Here is a 17,263-nt window from a genome sequence, read left to right on the forward strand (position 1 = left end):
CATAAATAAACAACGTATTAATTAACTAATTTAATTGTATTTATTAAAAAAGAAAAATGTGGGACCAGGAGTTTGGCCTAGTGGTAGAGTGCTTGCCTAGCATGCACGAAGACCGGGGTTCGATTCCTCAGTCCCACATACATAGAAAAAAAAGCCAGAAGTGGTGCTGTGGCTCAAGTGGTAGAGCTCTGACTTTGAGAAAGCCCAAGGACAATGCTCATGCCCTGAGCTGAAGCCCAGGACTGGCAAAGAAAAAGAAAAAAAAAGAAAAATGTGGGGCCTGGAGTTTGGTCTAGTGCCTGCCTAGTGCGCATGAAGCCTCTGGTTAGATTTCTTGTTCTTACAAAGAAAAAGCAGAAAGTAGTGCTTGGCTCAAGTGCTTGATCACTAGTCTTGAGAAAGCTTGAGGATGATGCCCAGGATCTAAGTTCAAACCCCAAGGCTGCGGGGAGGGGGGGGGGGAGATAATTGTAGCTTAGAGCATTAATGGCTCATGCCTATAGCTCTAGCTACTCAGGACACAGAGATTTGAGAATCACGGTTCACAGCCAGTCTGGACAGGAAATTCTGTGAAACTCTTATCACAGTTAACTAGAAAAGTGAAAGTGGCTCTGTGGCCCGAAGTGGTAGAGCTCATGGACAGTGTGCATGCCCTGAGTTCAAGCATTATAACTGACCAAATAAAAAGGAAAAAATATGAGCAAATGATGGAAGTTATGCTATGGCTCAAGTGGTAGAGCGCTAGCCTTGAGCTGAAGCGCTCAGGGACAGCGTCTAAGCCCAGAGTTCAAGTTCCCCGACCAACTGACCAACCCAATAAAATAGAAGGACTCAAAAATAAAGTATTTTTTTCCTCAACATACCATCCAAAAGTAGATAAAGAGTTGGTTCAATGTGGGTCAGAAAACAACCTGGTTACATTTTGCTTATATTCACATTATAAAAACTCTTCTGTAATTTTCTCTTATACTTCGCAATAATAAAGTTGGCATTTTTTCATGGTGGCTCAGGTAGCTCTTCCTCACTGTATATTTGAATTGCAACACAATATCCCATTATAGTAGTATATACAAAAAAATAACTATTTCTTGTCTTCTCTGTTGATCAAAAGTCTATTAATAGCATTTATTTGCCTTTTACAAACAAAGTTGTAACAAAAGAAGTTCTTACAAAAAAAAGTTCTTATAAATGTACTCACAAGGTAAATTCGCAGCAGAATTCCTGTATGAGTGGTTTAGTATATTTTGAATTTTTCAGTTTTATTTGACAATACTTCATTAAGGATATTATTTTTAGCACTGGGAATTTCACAAAGAAGAAAACTAATTTCTTTCTGCAAGTAACGCAGGTGATCCCTGGAAGAAAAAACAATTGATGACTTCATTAGAATTAGAAATTTCTGGGTGGGAGGAGTGGCTCAAGCGTAGAAGAGCAGTCTCAAGTACAAGGCCCTGAGTTCAAGCCCTGGGACTGACAAAAAAAAAAAAAGATATGAAGCACATGGACTTTTGTCCATATTGACTTGTCAATTGGAACAAAACCATGCTGATGCAAGAGGTTAACAGAGTTGGAAGGTGTATGTGTGGAGGAGAGTTGGAGTATTTGGAAAAAGCACTGGACTTTCTGCTCAGTTTTTCTGTCAACCTACCCCCTCCCCCAGATAAAATTTATTAACTAAAATAAGTATACATATGTAAGTACAAAAGATTCTAGGAAAATATCTTTTTGGAAGTATTCCCAGTTGATTTTTCCCTAATTCTTATCTAAAAACAGATATGGTGGGTGTGGTAAGGAACTAGAAAAATAGCCTAGCATTTTGGGAAGTGTAAAGAGTACAAGAGAGGGGCTGGGAACATGGCCTAGTGGTAGAGTGCTTGCCTAGCATGCATGAAGCCTTGGGTTCGAGTCCTCAGTACTACATACACAGAAAAAGCCGGAAGTGGTGCTGGGGCTCAAGTAGTAGAGTGTTAATCTTGAGCCAAAGAAGCTGAGGCACAGTGTCTAGGCCTGAGTTAAAGCCCCAGGACTGGCAAAAAGAAAAAGAAAAAAAAAAAAAAGTAAGAGAAGGCCCTTTCTACAAGAGGGTTGCAACCATTCTTGTGTATATTTGAGCTCCCCAGAGTAGGCACCACATGTAAATGCCACTGGCAGGTCTTTGCTGAGGAGCCCTGGGCGTGTGGGAGGGGAGGGGAGGCACACAGATGTACTCCCATATGATAACCTAATCAGGGCTTACCATGTGTCCTGCTTTCTCTAGGCATTCTGTTCAAATCCTCTCACACTCCCTCATCACCCCACACGGATCACCCATGTATAGACAAAGGGGGCCTCAGCTCTGGAAGGTGGGTTCCCATGGCTGCAAATCAAGCCCAGGTGTATCCACAAGCAAACAGGTGACTTTTCTAGTTTGTTCGAGAGCAAGGACCAAAACCTCAGGTGAGTGCTGGTTGTTGACATCTGTAATTCTAGCTACTCTAGAGGCTGAGACCTGAGGATCAAACTGCAAAGCCAGCCTAGGCAAAAACAATAAGAACAACAAAAAACCATAAGATGCTTATCTCCAATTAACCACCAAAAATTTGGAAGCAGAGTTGAGTTGTGGTTCAAGTGGTAGAATACTAACTTTGAGCCAAAAAGCCTCTGTCTGTCTGTCTGTCTGTCTGTCTCTGTAGTTTGGAAGAGGACACTCATCCTTTTCACTAAAAGACCTAAAATCTTCCCAAATGGTCACCAAGGTTAATCTGTTTATTTTTACTCTTCTTTCCTTTCCTTTCTCCAGTGGGAATACAGTTATTTATTTATTTATTTATTTATTTATTTTTGGTCATGGGGCTTGAACTCTGGGCCTGGGTAATATCCCTGAACGCTTCAACTCAAGGTTACCTACCATCCTATCCCTGGAGCCACAGTCCCACTTCCCATTTTCTAATGGTTAATTGGAGATAAGAATCTCATGTCCTTCAGTGCCCAGTCTGGCTTTGAACCGCGATCCTCAAATCTCAGCCTCCTGAGTAGCTAAGATTACAGGCATGAGCCACTGTGCCCAACTGGGAATACATTCTTTTTTTTTTTTTTTTTTTTTTTTTTGCCAGTCCTGGGCTTGAGCTCAGGGTCTGAGTACTGTCCTTGGACTTTCTCAAGGATAGAGCTCTACCACTTGAGCCTCAGCACCACTTCCGGCTTTTTTCTATGTATGTGGTACCGAGGAATCGAACCCGGGTCTTCATGCATGCTAGGCAAGCACTTTAACCACTAGGCCAAACTCCCAGCCCTTGGGAATACATTCTTTAGCTGAATAAATTTGGAATATATTCCTGCCCAGCTGCAGAACAATCAAATGGCTCAACAGAAAGGTGCCAGTGCTAATCAGCTTTGAAAGCCATAGTTGTACTTATGTGGCTTATATCTAGGCCAATTAAAGTTTCTTAGGTGGTCCAGAACTCTGGCCTTAAAAGCCAAGGCAGTAGGTCCTGCCTGTGAAGAAGAGAGTTATAGTTACTGTTCATTTAAAAGCCATCTCTTCAGGTATCTTAAATGCTACTGTTGTAGGCCTTTTGGCCCTGTGGCAGAGAAATGGAGTGGGTGGTTTGCTGACAGTGCTTATAAATACCCCGAGTATTTATTTAAAGGCAGAAATGTGCAGGGAGAACACGCAGTGCATTAGAGGAAATAACACAGCTTAGCTCCATTCATTCCCTGGGCTCAGGACCAAGCTTGCAGGCTTGGAGTGTATCCTCTGAGGACATGCTCTGCCTCTGGGCCAGCTGCAGCCTGGTGCCAGCGAAAGTCACCTGCCCACCTCCTGAAGGGGGAAGGAAGGAAGGAACAGGGAACAATGAAGCCCATTAGAAAGCCAAGTTTTGTTTATTATTTTTTGCAATATATATATATATATATTGATCATGTCATTCTGCTTAAGACTTTTCAGTAACTCTTGGCTACTTCTGATCTTTTGAGTAAAAAAATCAACCTCTCAATATGACAGTAAGGCTTTGTGGGCCTTGGAATGACCCTCAGCCTCATGTTTTATACTGTCCCATCCTTTAATGTACTCCAAACTGGGCTGGGAATTTAGCTTAGTGGTAGAGTGCTTGCCTGGCATGCATGAAGCCCTGGGTTCGATTTTTCAGTACCACATACATAGAAGAAGCCAGAAGTGGTGCTGTGGCTCAAGTGCTAGCCTTGAGCAGAAGAAGCTCAGAGACAGTGGCCAGGCCCTGAGCTCAAGCCACAAGACTGGGAAAAAACAAACAAAAAAAGGACCCCCAAACATGTTTACATCCTGCATACTGCAGGCCTCGAGTATGTGATTCTTTCTAGTTCCAGTGCCTGGGAATTGTAGCTCATTCTTCACTTCCACAAAGCTGGGCGTTAGCATGATCAGAGCTGTTTTCCTGATCTTCCTGATGGAACAGCTTCATCAGTGCCTCCACCATGCAGCTGTGTGGACATGGCCTTTGTTTGAATTTCTTAAGAGAGCATTGTAAAGATATTTGTGGGATCCCTGCCTACCACAGATTCAATGGTCCATATGCATTGGCTGAGTAAGTGGATGACAAATGAGTTGTTTGGACAGCAAAATAGTTAATAATGAAGAGAGAAGGAAGGACCTTCATGTCTCTCCCATTTCTAGCAGGGCCTTTGTCTGGAGATCCAAACCCAGAGGCCAGCTGCTGATGAAGGGAGAAGACAGGAGACTAGGACAGTGGTTCCTTTATCACACATTTTAATTTTCCACAGTCAACCGAGGTTTGATAGCATTACATAGGGGGAAAAAAAAGAAATAAAAACTCATAGCTTTGGTAGGCATCTGTGGCTTGTGTCTATAATTCAGGCTCCTCAGAAGGCTGAGATCTGAGACTCACAGTTTGACTGTTATCTCCAATTAATCACCAAAAAAGGATGCAAGTAGAGCTATGGCTCAAAGTGATAGAGTGCTAGCCTTGACTGCAAAAGCTTCAGAATAGTACCCAGACCAAATTACCAGGACTGGCGCATGTGCACTTACACACACGCACACACACACACACACACACACACACATTACTAACTGGGCACTTGTGGCTCACAGTTGTAATTCTAGCTACTCAGGAGGCTGAGATCTGAGGATTGTACTTCAAAGCCAGCCAGGGTAGGAAAGCCCATGGAATTCTGATCTCTAATTAACCAGTAAAAAAAAAAAAAAAGCAAAAAGTGGAGCTCTGATTCAAATGGTAGCTTGCTACCCTGAGCAAAAAAAGATCAGGGGCAATGCTCAGGTTCTGAGTTCAAGCCCTAGAACTGGAACTAAAAAACAATAAAAACATAGCTTGTGTATGTGCATGTGTGTGTGAGTGTGTGTGCCAGTTCTGGGGCTTGAACTCAAGACCTGAACACTATCCTTGGACTTCCTCCAGGCTCTACCACTTGAGCCACAGCACCACTTCTGGCTTTTTCTATGTATGTGGTACTGAGGAATCAATCCTGGGTCTTTCTGCATGCTAGGCAAGCAATCTACCACTAGGCTAAACTCCTGGCCCCCAAACCATAGCTTTAAATTGTTCATCTTCGGAGTAGCATGATGAAATCTCATGCTATCCTATTGCATCCCCCTTGGGAACATCCCCAAGTAGTACCTGTGCTCTCTCCTGGCATCATTACAGGAAGAAAAGTGGCCTGGGTGTACACACACCTGAAATCCTAGCACTTGAGTGGGGGAGAGCAGAGGATCATGAGTTCAAGGCCAGCCTGGGCTATAAGCAAGTCACTATCTCAAGAAAATAAAGAAACAAAGATTTGTGCTAATTGGTGGCCACTACTATTGAAATTTAAACCAGTTAAAATCATATGAAACCTCACCTTATTGCTAAACCATATTTTACAAGTTCAGTGACCACAGGTGGTGAGTGGCAGCCATATGGGAAAGTATAGTTTATATGTGGGCCCGTTATCACATTATTACAGAAGGCTGTATGAAACTGCTGCCCTGAACTGAAAACACCCTCTTGTGCAAAGAACAAAGGATTCTCCACATGACAGTCCACTTGCCTTCTGCTTTTAGTGTTAGACCTTTACATTGCTGTGTCAAAACTTGAGAGAAAGAGTTTAAAGGTGGAAGAAAGGCTGGGAATGTGGCTTAGTAGTAGAGTGCTTGCCCAGCATGCATGAAGCTCTGGTTTCAATTCCTCAGCACCACATACACAGAAAAAACTGGAAGTGGTGCTGTGGCTTAAGTGGTAGAGTGCTAGCCTTCAGCAAAAGAAGCTCAAGGATAGTGCCCAGGCCCTGAGTTCAAGCCCCAGGACTGGAAAACAAACAAACCCCACAAATGAAGGAGGAAGGAAGCCAGATACTGATGGATCATGCCTGTTATCCAAGCTACTTGGGAGAAGATGGGAAGATTGAGTTTGAAATCAGCTTAGACAGCCAAACCCTTGAGACTCTTATCTCCATTTAACCACCAAAAAGCTGAAAATGGAGGCATGGGTCAAGGGGTGGAGCATTAGACTTGAGCATACAACCAAGTAAGAGTCCAAGGCCCTGAGTTTAAGACCCAATACTCAGTCATACAGACAGAGACACACAGAGACACAGATACCCACACACAGAGAATCCATTTTCCATGGTGTCAGAGGTTTCCATCCATGAAATTTATGCAGCCATTACAAAGAATAATATATCATTTGCATGGAAATGGATAGACCTAGAACAAATCTTCTTAAGTGAGATAAGCCAAGCTCAGAGACACAAATAGTGTATGTTTTCTCTTATATGTAGAAGCTAGTTCTAAAATGCACCAGGATGTGACAAATTATATAGGATTCTAGGCACTGGCCGGTGCTATAAACAAAATTGACTTTCTCATCAATCATCTCAGAAATCAGATTCCAGCTGTGGAAACATTCCAGGTGTGTGTGCTTGAAGATGTGTGAATGTGGCTACCAGAGCTATTTCCTAAAGCTTTCATTTGGTTTTGCTGAGAACTAGCAAACCCACCAGTAAGTCCTTTTGCCAGGAAGTTAAATTCTTGTTTGGCCACGACTATGCTTCCACGACTTCTCGCTAGGCCTAGAATTGCCTGGCTAATTCTCCAAGTCCAGACTGTGTTACCTACTATTGCTTATCTTTTTTTTTTTTTTTTTGCTAGTCCTGGGGCTTGAACTCAGGGCCTAAACTCTGTCCTTGGGCTTTCCTCAAGGCTAATGTTTGAACCACAGCACCACTTCCAGCTTTTTTTAATATATGTGGTACTGAGGAATCGAATCTGGGTCTTTGTGCATGCTAGGCAAGCACTCTTGGCCACTATTGCTTATATTAAACAATTGAACTTCTAAGTTTGTTTCTTTGTTTGTTTGTTTTCTTTCCACTCCTGGGGCTTGAACTCAGAGTCCGGACACTGTCGTTGAGCACTTTTGCTGAAGGCTAGTGTTCTACCACTTGAGCCAAATGCCACTTGAGGCTTTTTCTGTGTATGTGATGCTGAGGAAAGGAACCCAGGGTTCACGCATGCTAGGTGAGCGCTCTACCACTAGGCTACACTCCCCCCCCCCAAATTTTTGATTAAGCTTCAACTATGTCTCTTTAATGTTCTCTGTAAATTTTGCTCGCTCTGTTGTTCCTCACATTTTAGGCAGTTTCTATAAGGTTGCCAAATTTCAAACAGGATGTATATGTTTGTATGTGGAAGGTGGTGGATGGGAAAAGTAGAAAGAAGGGAAGTAATGTCTAAGCTGACGTGAAATTAAAACCAAGAGAAAGAAAATAGAAATGACAGAAGGGGACTGCAAACAAATGTTTACTTAAAACATACCAGTTCCAGACATGGCTCTAAGCCCTTAATAGTGAATTTAGTTTTATGTGGTGTGGTTATTATTGAGATAGAATTTCCTTATGTGGGTCAGGCTGGTTTCCAATTTATGAACCCAATTAATACTCCCATCTCAGTCTCCTGAGGAGCTGGCATTACGTGACTGTTCCACTATTCCTGACATGTCTTCCTTTAATAAGTGGTCCTTTTCATTGTATTTTTAAATTCAAAGTAATAATGTCCATGGTTAAACTGTTACTACATGTGTATGGCTTAAAATGTAATTGTAGTTTGGGTGAGGTGGCATGTATTTATAATCCCAGCACTCAAAAAGCTGAGGCAGGAGAATTGTATGTGTGAGGCCAATGTAGGATTTAGCAAAAGACATACACACTCACATACAATAAATCATGTAACTGTAAAGTCTAAGATTTTGAATATGAAAATTCATTAAAATTCCCATGTCAACAGGGCACTAGTGGCTTGCTCCTATACTCATCTTAGCTACTCCAGAAGTTGAGTTCTGAGAGTTGAAAGCCAGGCTGGGCAGAAAAAGAGTCTGTAAAACTCTCATCACCATTGAAATAAAAAAACAAAACAAACAAAAAAAAACCAGAAGTGAATGTGTGGCTCAAGTGGTTAAGCAAAAGAAACTCAGGAATAGAAATAGGAAAGAGAAGAGGGGAGAACAAAATAATTGGGAGGTGGTGGGGAGGGAAATGGGGACAAAAACATGAGAAGGGGTATCAATGTTCGACAAGTAATGCACCTACTACCTGGTGAATGTAACTGTAACCTCTCTATACATTACCCTGACCCCCAAAAAAACAAAACAAAAACCAAACAATAAAGAGAAAAAGAAGAAAAAAGAGAAAAAGAAACACTCAGGAATAGTAGTCAGGCCCCGAGTTGAAGCCCCAAGACCAACACACATACACACACACACACACACACACACACACAATTAAACAACTGGACACACACACACACACACACACACACAATTAGACGACTGGAGTCTTTTATTTGGTTCCATTGGTCTTTGTATCTGGTGTGTGTGTGTGTGTGTGTGTGTGTGTGTGTGTGTGTGTGTGTGTGTGTGTGTGTATTGGTCATAGGGCTTGAACTCAGGGTCTAGGCACTGTCCCTGAACTTTTGTGCTCATGGTGAGCACTCAATCCACTTGAGCGACAGTTCTAGTATCAGTTTTTCTGGTGGTTAATTGGAGATGGAAGTCCCACAGACTTCCCTGCACTAGCCTTGAAATCCTCAGATCTCAGCCTCCTGATTAGCTGGGATTACAGCTGTGAACCATCAGCTCCTGGCCTCATCAATTTTTTTTTGACAAAGGAGCTAAAAATCACATGCTGGAGAAAAGACAGTCTCTTAAAAAACAATGCAGAGGAAACAGGTTCTCTATGCAGAACACTAAAGCTAGACCTCTTTCTCATACCCGAACAACAATAATCCAAGTGGATAAAGTGTTTTACTATGACCTGAAAATGATACTACAATGGAAAAAAATACATTACATATGAGTACAGGAAATTATGTTCTCAATAGGACAACAATTGCCCTCCAAATAAAAGTCAGTACTGATAAATGGGACTACATAAAGTTAAAAGGCTTCTTCAAAGAAGCCAGTTTTTTTTGTTGTTTGTTTGTTTTTGAGGGGGAGAGCATTTTTCACAGTAAAAACAACAGATCAGAACCAAGACACAACACATAGGATGGTAGAAAATCTTTGTCAGTTATTCAGTGGCTAATTTGTGTGATCAAATCATATAAAATAAAATTTATGAACATGAACTCAGGAAAGGAAAACAAGAGGTTTTTTTCCTTTGTTACTGTTTTTGTTTTCTTTTGGTCTTATTTGTTTCTCTATCTTTGGACAAGGGAGAAGACAGAAATAAAGGGACAAATGGTGGGTGAATGCAGCAGTGGTATTCATTAGACAGTATGAAAAAATGAGCTATATAACTTATGGGCAGGTTGGGAGAGAAAACTGGGAGAGAGGGAGGGAAGGGATGACATTTTGAACTATGTAATTTAATAGACATTTTACAATAATACATTTTAATTAAAAATAAAATATTGATTCCTCAGTACTACATACATAGAAAAAGCTGGGGCTGGGAGTTTGGCCTAGTAGTAGAGTGTTTGCCTAACATGCATGAAGACCCCAAGGTTTGATTCCTGGGTACCACATACATAGAAAAAAAGCCGGAAGTGGTGCTGAGGCTCAGGTGGAAGAGCTCTAGCCTTGAGAAAGTCCAAGGACAGTGCTCAGGTCCTGAGCTCAGTCCCTGGGACTGGCAAAAAAAAAAAAGTTTTTAAAGAAAAAGAATCAATAGCCAAGGTGGGGACGGGGGAGGGGAGGGGGTGAGGGAGAGAGAGAGAAGAGAGAGAGAGAGGGAGAGAACTTAAAAGAGTAATGCCAATTTCCAGTCTATAAATTCTGTATTTTGCTGTAATTTAATAAACTGACATTATGGACATTATGTGCATTCTTTTTACTAGAAAATAAAATAAAATATCAAAAGACTTACATGCAGAATATACAAAGAGCTAACAAAAATTAAACAATAAAAGGACAAGTAACCCAATTAACAAAAACACAAACAAATTGAACAGTGATTTCACAAGAGGAAAACAGCTAAGTGGCTGGCACCTTGTCACACTGCTATTGTAGCAGGCCAAAGCAAGCTTGGCTGATCATTTCCATAATTGACTTCTCAGCTAAGCCATCTGCCCACTTGACTCAGAGGGTCTGGGTGCATGAGATCAGATCGGATTTTTCTTTTTCTTCTAATTCTTGTTTTTCTTTTTGTACCAGTTGTGGTGCTTGAGGTCAGGGCCTGAGTGCTGACCCTGAGGGTTTTTTGTTTGTGTGTTTGTTTTGTTTTTCCCATCCAGAGCCACAGCTCTATTTCCATCTGTTTTGGTAGTTAACTGGAGGAGATAAGTCTCAGGAACTTTTCTGCCTGGGCTAAATTGGAACCTTGATCCTCACATCTCAGTCTCCTGAGTAGCTAGGAAGGAAGGAGAGAAAGAGAGAAAGAAAGAAAAGACAGAAAAGAAGAAAAAGGAGAAAGAGGGGGAGAAAGGGAGGAAGAGAAGAAAGGGAGAAGGAGGAGGAGGAAAAGGAGGAGAAGGAGAAGGAGAAGGAGAAGGAGAAGGAGAAGGAGAAGGAGAAGGAGAAGAAGAAGAAGAAGAAGAAGAAGAAGAAGAAGAAGAAGAAGAAGAAGAAGAAGAAGAAGCAGCAGCAGCAGCAGCAGCAGCAGCAGCAGAAGCAGCAGAAGCAGCAGCAGCAGCAGCAGCAGCAGCAGCAGCAGCGGCTAAAGTCTAACTTGTTTCTTATCCTTTTATTTTCTTTTTTTCTCTTTAAGTGTTATCTTTCAGCTGTGCATAGTGGCACAAACCTGTAATCCCACATTTGAGGAGAGTGATACAGGAGGGGAGTTTGAGGAGAGTAATACAGGAGGAGAGTTCACATCCAGCCAGGATCCCTGGGACCCATCTGTAAAAACAAAACAAAACAAAGCAAGTGTGTTATCTGCCTTCTAAAATATTCAAAATGAACTATCCAAATTTCAAAAAGAAATGGTACAATGAAGTTATAGTCATTCCATATGAAACTTTTAGTCAAAGATGGTTAAATAAAACTCTACTTTTTATTGGCTTTTTAGAAAATGTAAACAGTCTTCCTGAATCTTGAATAGTTGGGTCTGTGCATTCAAGGCTCCTGTATTTGCCAATGGAAAGAAAAATCTATAGCCATACTTTCCTAGGTAGTGTTTCCATCTCTGTGCACATAAGTTTTAGGGCAAAGTGAATCAGTGTTACAAAATGTTCCTCCACTGCTCCACGCAATATTACTGAACACTGCTCATTTATGAGAATCTTCAAAAGCGTGAATCGGAGTACAAAGACAAGCAAGAAAGGGCTGTTTAGCACTCAGAGGAAACAATACTTTGTTATGCAAGAATCTCTTGCAATTCATGCTAGGAAGGAGGATTTGACAAGTTAATTAATTTGTCTTTTCTCTTACCTAAGCACTTCTGCCACTCAAATCCCTTTGGCACTCCAAAGCGGAGGCTCTTTCACTGAACACTGCAGCATTCCAGCGTGGGTGCTTTTGTTTGGAGGATATAGGACAGGAGAAGCGAGAAGTGCAGAGCTTGATGATGGTTAGAAGATGGTGAATGTCTAGGTTTACAGGCTTGTCCTGACTAGAACTCATACCAAGTGAGACAAACACCCCCATACTTATCTTCTGTATGAGTGTTTATGACATAAGGAACTCTTTAAATGTGTGTCCCAGAGGGGGAGACTTCCTGCCTGAGCCTTAGGGACATGGTGTTCTAAAAAATGAATCTAAGGTTGGGGAGTATCTCATTCAGCCGTGGAGTGTTTGTGTAGCATGTTTGAGGTCCCGAGCTGAGTCCTGAGTACTGTGAAACAAGCAAACCAACACACAAAATGAATCAAACATCATATATTAGTTAATGGGATATAAAAATTTCATTGAAATTTGTATGATGTTTTTTAAAGGATAGGGTTCTTGCTGGGAATAGTGGTTCATACTTAGTATCCCAGCACCTAGAGTGCCCAAGGGGAGTATAAGCTAAAGCCCAGCTTGGGCTTCAGAGCCAGATTCTTACTCAAAAAAAAAAAAAGTATGTGTGTCATAAAAATGTAGAGCAAAAGCTGGGTGACAATGCCAGCCTGGGCAAGAAAGACCGAGACTCTTATCTAAAATGAATCACTAGGTTAGGTGTTGGTGGTGTGAGGATTACACATGTGACCTATAATCCTAGCTACAGAAAAGGTTGAGATCTGAGGATCATGGTTTAAAGCCAGCCCTGGCAAGAAAGCCCATGAAACTCTTATCTCCAGTTAACCACCAGAAAACCAGAGGTGAAGCTGTGGCTCCAACTGTTAGAACACTATGAATAAAAGAGCTCAGGGATGGTGGCCCAGACCTGAGTTCATGACCAACAAAAACAAACAGACAAACAAATGACACCTGTAAATAGACAATGTATACATGTGTAGATCTATGTATCTATGTATCTATCTGTAGAAGAGTGGGACTTCCATGGTAGAGTATTATGCTCTGTGTTCAAACTCCAGTACCACCAAAATAAAACCATCTAAGTTTGGTTTGGTGAGTAGCTATTTGATTTTCAACTATTTAAGACAACTAAGTCCATGGGATTCTTATCTCTAATTTACTACCAGAAGGTACAAGTGGAGTTATGCCTGAAGTGGTAGAGTGCTAGCCTTGAACAAAACAAGCTCAAGGATAGTGCCCAGGCCCTGAGTTCAAGCACTACCATACATAAAAATAAACTGTAAAATTTCTAGCTGGGTGTGGTGGCTCACACCTGTAATCCTAGCTACTCAGGAGGCTGAGATCTGAAGATCAAGGTTCAAAGCCAGCCCGGACACAAAAGGACCTGAGACTCTTATCTCCAATTAACCTCTAGAAAAATGGGAAGTGGGGCTTGGCTCAAGGGTAGGGTGGTAGCCTTGAGCTGAAGAGCTCAGGGACAGCTCCCAGACCCAGAGTTCAAGTCCCACAATCCACCCAAAACACACACACACACACACACACACACACACACACACACACACACTCACTTTTCAGGGCCGAGCATGCTCAGTGCAGCCTAGTTATGAAGAAGCCACAATCCTGAATCCTATGCCCTTGAAAATTCCCTGCCTGGTGCTCATAACATACTTGGAAGAGGCCTTGAAACTGCAGGTCTCCACCTCAGGCAAGAGGTAAATAATGAAAAATAATATTCAATGGATGCCACAAGCCATTCTCTGTTTAGACAGTGATGCTTTAAAGGGAGGATTAAAAATGGCTACTTCTGGCTGAAAATATCCTGGAAATGCTGTATTTCTTGAACTCTGAGGATGGCTTGGAGGGGAGATGATTAGTAGATTGATATTAAATCTCAGATACTCCTCATTCTTTTTTTTTTTTTTTCTCTGTCCTGGAACATGAATTCTGGGCCTGGGCACTGTCCTTGGGCTTTCTCAAGGCTAGAGCTCTACCACTTGAGTCACAGCACTACTGGCTAGCCAAGGGCTTTACCATTAGGCTACACTCCTAGCCCTCACCCAAAATTTTGTTACAGAAAACTTCCAATATATTAAAAAGTGGAAGAGTCATATGGCATGAGATGAGGTTAAGTGGTAGAGTGCTGGTCTAGCAACATCAACCCTCAGTACAATTTATGTGTGTGTGTGTGCGCGCGCGCGCACACACACACACACACACAAAGCCATTGCATGAATTCTACGTGGCTTTATCACATTTGTATTCATCTGTCCCCTTGCTCACACATGGGCTAACTTATGAATTCTCTGTAGCATCTCAAGCACAGTGTGAAGACATTGCACTCCTCAGGTTTTCAGCATGAAATAGAGCTCTATTTTTTAATGATTTTTTTTCTTCATTTACTTTTGTACGTTGTTACTGGGGCTTGAACTCACAGCCATACACTTTTACTTAGCTTTTTTACTCAAGGCTAGCACTCTACCACTTGAGCCATTCCTCCGCTTCTGGCTTTTTAGTGGTTATTTGGAGATAAAGAGTTTCTTGGATTTGTCTGCCAGAGTTGGCTTTGAACCAAGATCTGAAGTCTTATCCAGTAGCTAGGATTACAGGAATGAGTCACTGACATCGCACTTTTTTGAGGTATATCCACTGAAATGCATCTCAACTGGACCATTCCAACAGATGGGCAAACCTCTGCCAATACTCATTAACAAGGCAGGCAGCAGTGACTCAGACCTGTACTTGTAGGGGGGCTGAGATCTGAGAATCATAGTTTGCAGGCAGCTCAGTGAAGAAAGACAGGCCTACTCTTATCTCCAGTTAACGACCAAAAAGCCAGGAGTGCAGCTATGGCTCACATAATAGAGCACTAGCCTTGAGAAACAAAAGCTCGAGGGTAGCACCCAGGCCCTTTAGTTCAAGCCCCAGGACCAACCGGCACCAACACAAATAAACAAACCCATTAGCATCATGGTGTAAGCAGTTTGATCATAGAACCAGGTTGCTGAGAATCTTACCTAGTGTTTTAAAGGGAACATTGCAAAAGTAAGGTCTGCAAAATCAACTCAGTAAGAGCTAAGAGAGGTAACAGTGGTTAACTCCAGGAAGGAAACAAGAAATTAACTGTCCAGATGCAATCAGATAAGATGCTGCCATTTCAGAGCTTGGGCCTGGGCTCCAATTGGCAGAGGCCAGTTCCTTTGGCCTTTGCCTAAATCTATTGAGATCCACAAACTTTCCAATCTCTCTCTTTTTAAAAAAACCCGATTGCTCTGTATTAGAAGGCTAAGTGACATGGAGAATGGGATGCGGGAGAGGGGGGGGGAAGCTGGGGAAAATGAACGGCCATACCCGGGCTGGGAAGAGGAAAAGTACAGCCCTTCAGGCATTTCTGATTAGGGCTGGACAGGAGCTACCCAGGCATGCGCAGAATCCATTCCTTAAACCGCATTCAGACCCGGGAGTACATCCAGTTAACACTTGCTCCGAGAGGCCCTCCCCACCCCCCAACCCCAATCCCAGCCCCAGCCCCAAGAGCACAGCGCCCGGGCTGGAAACCCCTGGCCCAGTGCACAATTTCCAAACCCAGCACTGACAAATGGGCGACCCGGAAAACAAGTTCTCCACCGTTGCAGTGACGAACTCCCACCGGGCTTTGTGTGGCCAAAACCAAAACCAAAATCCTCCGTTCTCCGGAGTGTAGCCACCCCCGGCCCTCTCCTCCCCCTCCATCTCCCCTCCTCCCTCCCCCTCCCCCCTCCCTGGTTAAATAGTCCTACTCGCCGGAAACGAGTCCTGCACGCAAACTTGAGCTCGAACTTTTATCCACTGCACCGCGGTGACCGTTTCTTGTAGTGTGTTTAGATTTTTTTTTTAATTTTTTAAAGACAACTGTGGTTTTTTTGGCGATCATTACTTTAAACCCACTCACGAATGTATATATTTATATTTATATTTATGCGATCCTATCCCTCTCTGGCTAGAAGAGATCCAGAAGTGTGTGTGTGAGGGAAGAACGCATTCTTCATTTGAAGTTTGGATGGAGAGCGGAGCGAGGCGCAGTACCCCGTCTTTATTATTTTTTTGGGGGGGGCAATGAACAACAAAGAAAAGGATTAAGCACCCGACCGGTACTTTTCAAAAAAAATATATTTTTTTCCCTCTGGCTCCCGCTAGGGTGGAGGAAGTTGTGTCTCCCGCGCCCAGCGAGGGTGGAACCGAGAGGTGGGGGAAGGACGAATGGCTGGGAGGTTCCCCCCCATCCCCAGCCCGCCCTCCACTCCCCAATCAGGGCCGCCCCGGGGGTAGGGACCGAGGGGCGGGTGTGTGTGTGGGGGGGGGGGGACGGCCAGCAGGTGCCTGTGCTGCGCCCCCTCTCCCTCCCTCCTCCGCGCCCTCCCTCGCTCCCCCTCGCACCCACACCCCGCCTCGCCCCCTGCCGGGCGCGCGCTCCGTGCCGAGCGCCCGGGTGCGGGGCACCACCCCGCGGGCAGCGCGCAGGCCGTGGGGGGCAGACTGGGAGGGGGGGTTCCCCGAGCGGCACGCCCCGCCAGGCCGCCACCGGGACCCCGGGATCCGCCGCCCCCGAGGAGGAGCATGTCCGCGGCCGGGGCGCGCCGCAGAGCTCCGGGGAGCCGATCCCGGGGAGGGCGTGTGCGGCGGACGCGGAGCCGCTAGTCCCCTCCCTCCTTCGGGGAGCAGCTGCGGCCGCCGCCGCCGCCGCTGCCGCCGTCAGCCGCGCGGGCCGGGCCGGGCCGGAGCGGAGCCGGGCGCGCGGGGCGGGCGCGGGGCGGCGCGCGGCGGGCGGGGCGGGCGCGCGGGGCGGGCAGGGGGGGTGGGCGCGGCGCGGGAGGGCGTGGGGGGAGGGTCTCGCCCTCCCGATCACCGGGCGCCCGCAGGGAGACCCTGGCGGCGGCCGCCGCGGCGGCGCCTGACACTCGGCGCCTCCCGCCGTGCTCCGGGGCGGCATGTCCGAGGCTGGCGGGGCCGGGCCGGGCGGCTGCGGGGCGGCGATCGGGCCCGCGGCGCTGCCCCCTCCGCCAGCCGCGCTGCCCCCCGCGCCCCCGCAGGGCTCCCCGTGTGCCGCCGCCGCCGCTGCCGCCGGGGGCTCGGGCGCCTGCGGTCCAGCGACCGCCGTGGCTGCGGCGGGCACGGCCGAGGGGCCGGGAGGTGGCGGCTCGGCCCGGATCGCCGTGAAGAAGGCTCAACTGCGCTCGGCGCCGCGGGCCAAGAAACTGGAGAAACTCGGAGTGTACTCTGCCTGCAAGGTGGGTCCGCGCCCGGGGCGGCCGCCGGGGTGTGTGTGTGTAGTAGGGGGGGCGAGCCGGGACCCCACCGGGGACCCTCCCCCCTCCCCTGGTGCCCCCTCCCTCCCTCCCTCCCCACCCCCCGCCTCCGCCGCG

The 17,263-nt window shown here is 45.2% G+C and overlaps 1 protein-coding gene across 1 annotated transcript in view; it reads left to right on the top strand.

The window, feature by feature from the left end:
- Window positions 1-16,718: 16,718 nt before the first annotated feature.
- The window catches only part of Kat2b (lysine acetyltransferase 2B), an 83,807-nt gene continuing 83,262 nt past the window's right edge, over window positions 16,719-17,263 (top strand). The window contains exon 1 of the mRNA XM_090322057.1: window positions 16,719-17,128. Within this exon, the coding sequence (XP_090178183.1) occupies window positions 16,829-17,128 (300 nt within the window). The 5' untranslated portion in view covers window positions 16,719-16,828. The remainder of the gene's footprint in view (window positions 17,129-17,263) is intronic.

This window comes from Megascapheus bottae, chromosome 2 (genome assembly GCF_031878675.1).
Source record: "Megascapheus bottae isolate mThoBot1 chromosome 2, mThoBot2.hap1, whole genome shotgun sequence".
Classification (NCBI taxonomy): Eukaryota; Metazoa; Chordata; class Mammalia; order Rodentia; family Geomyidae; genus Megascapheus; species Megascapheus bottae.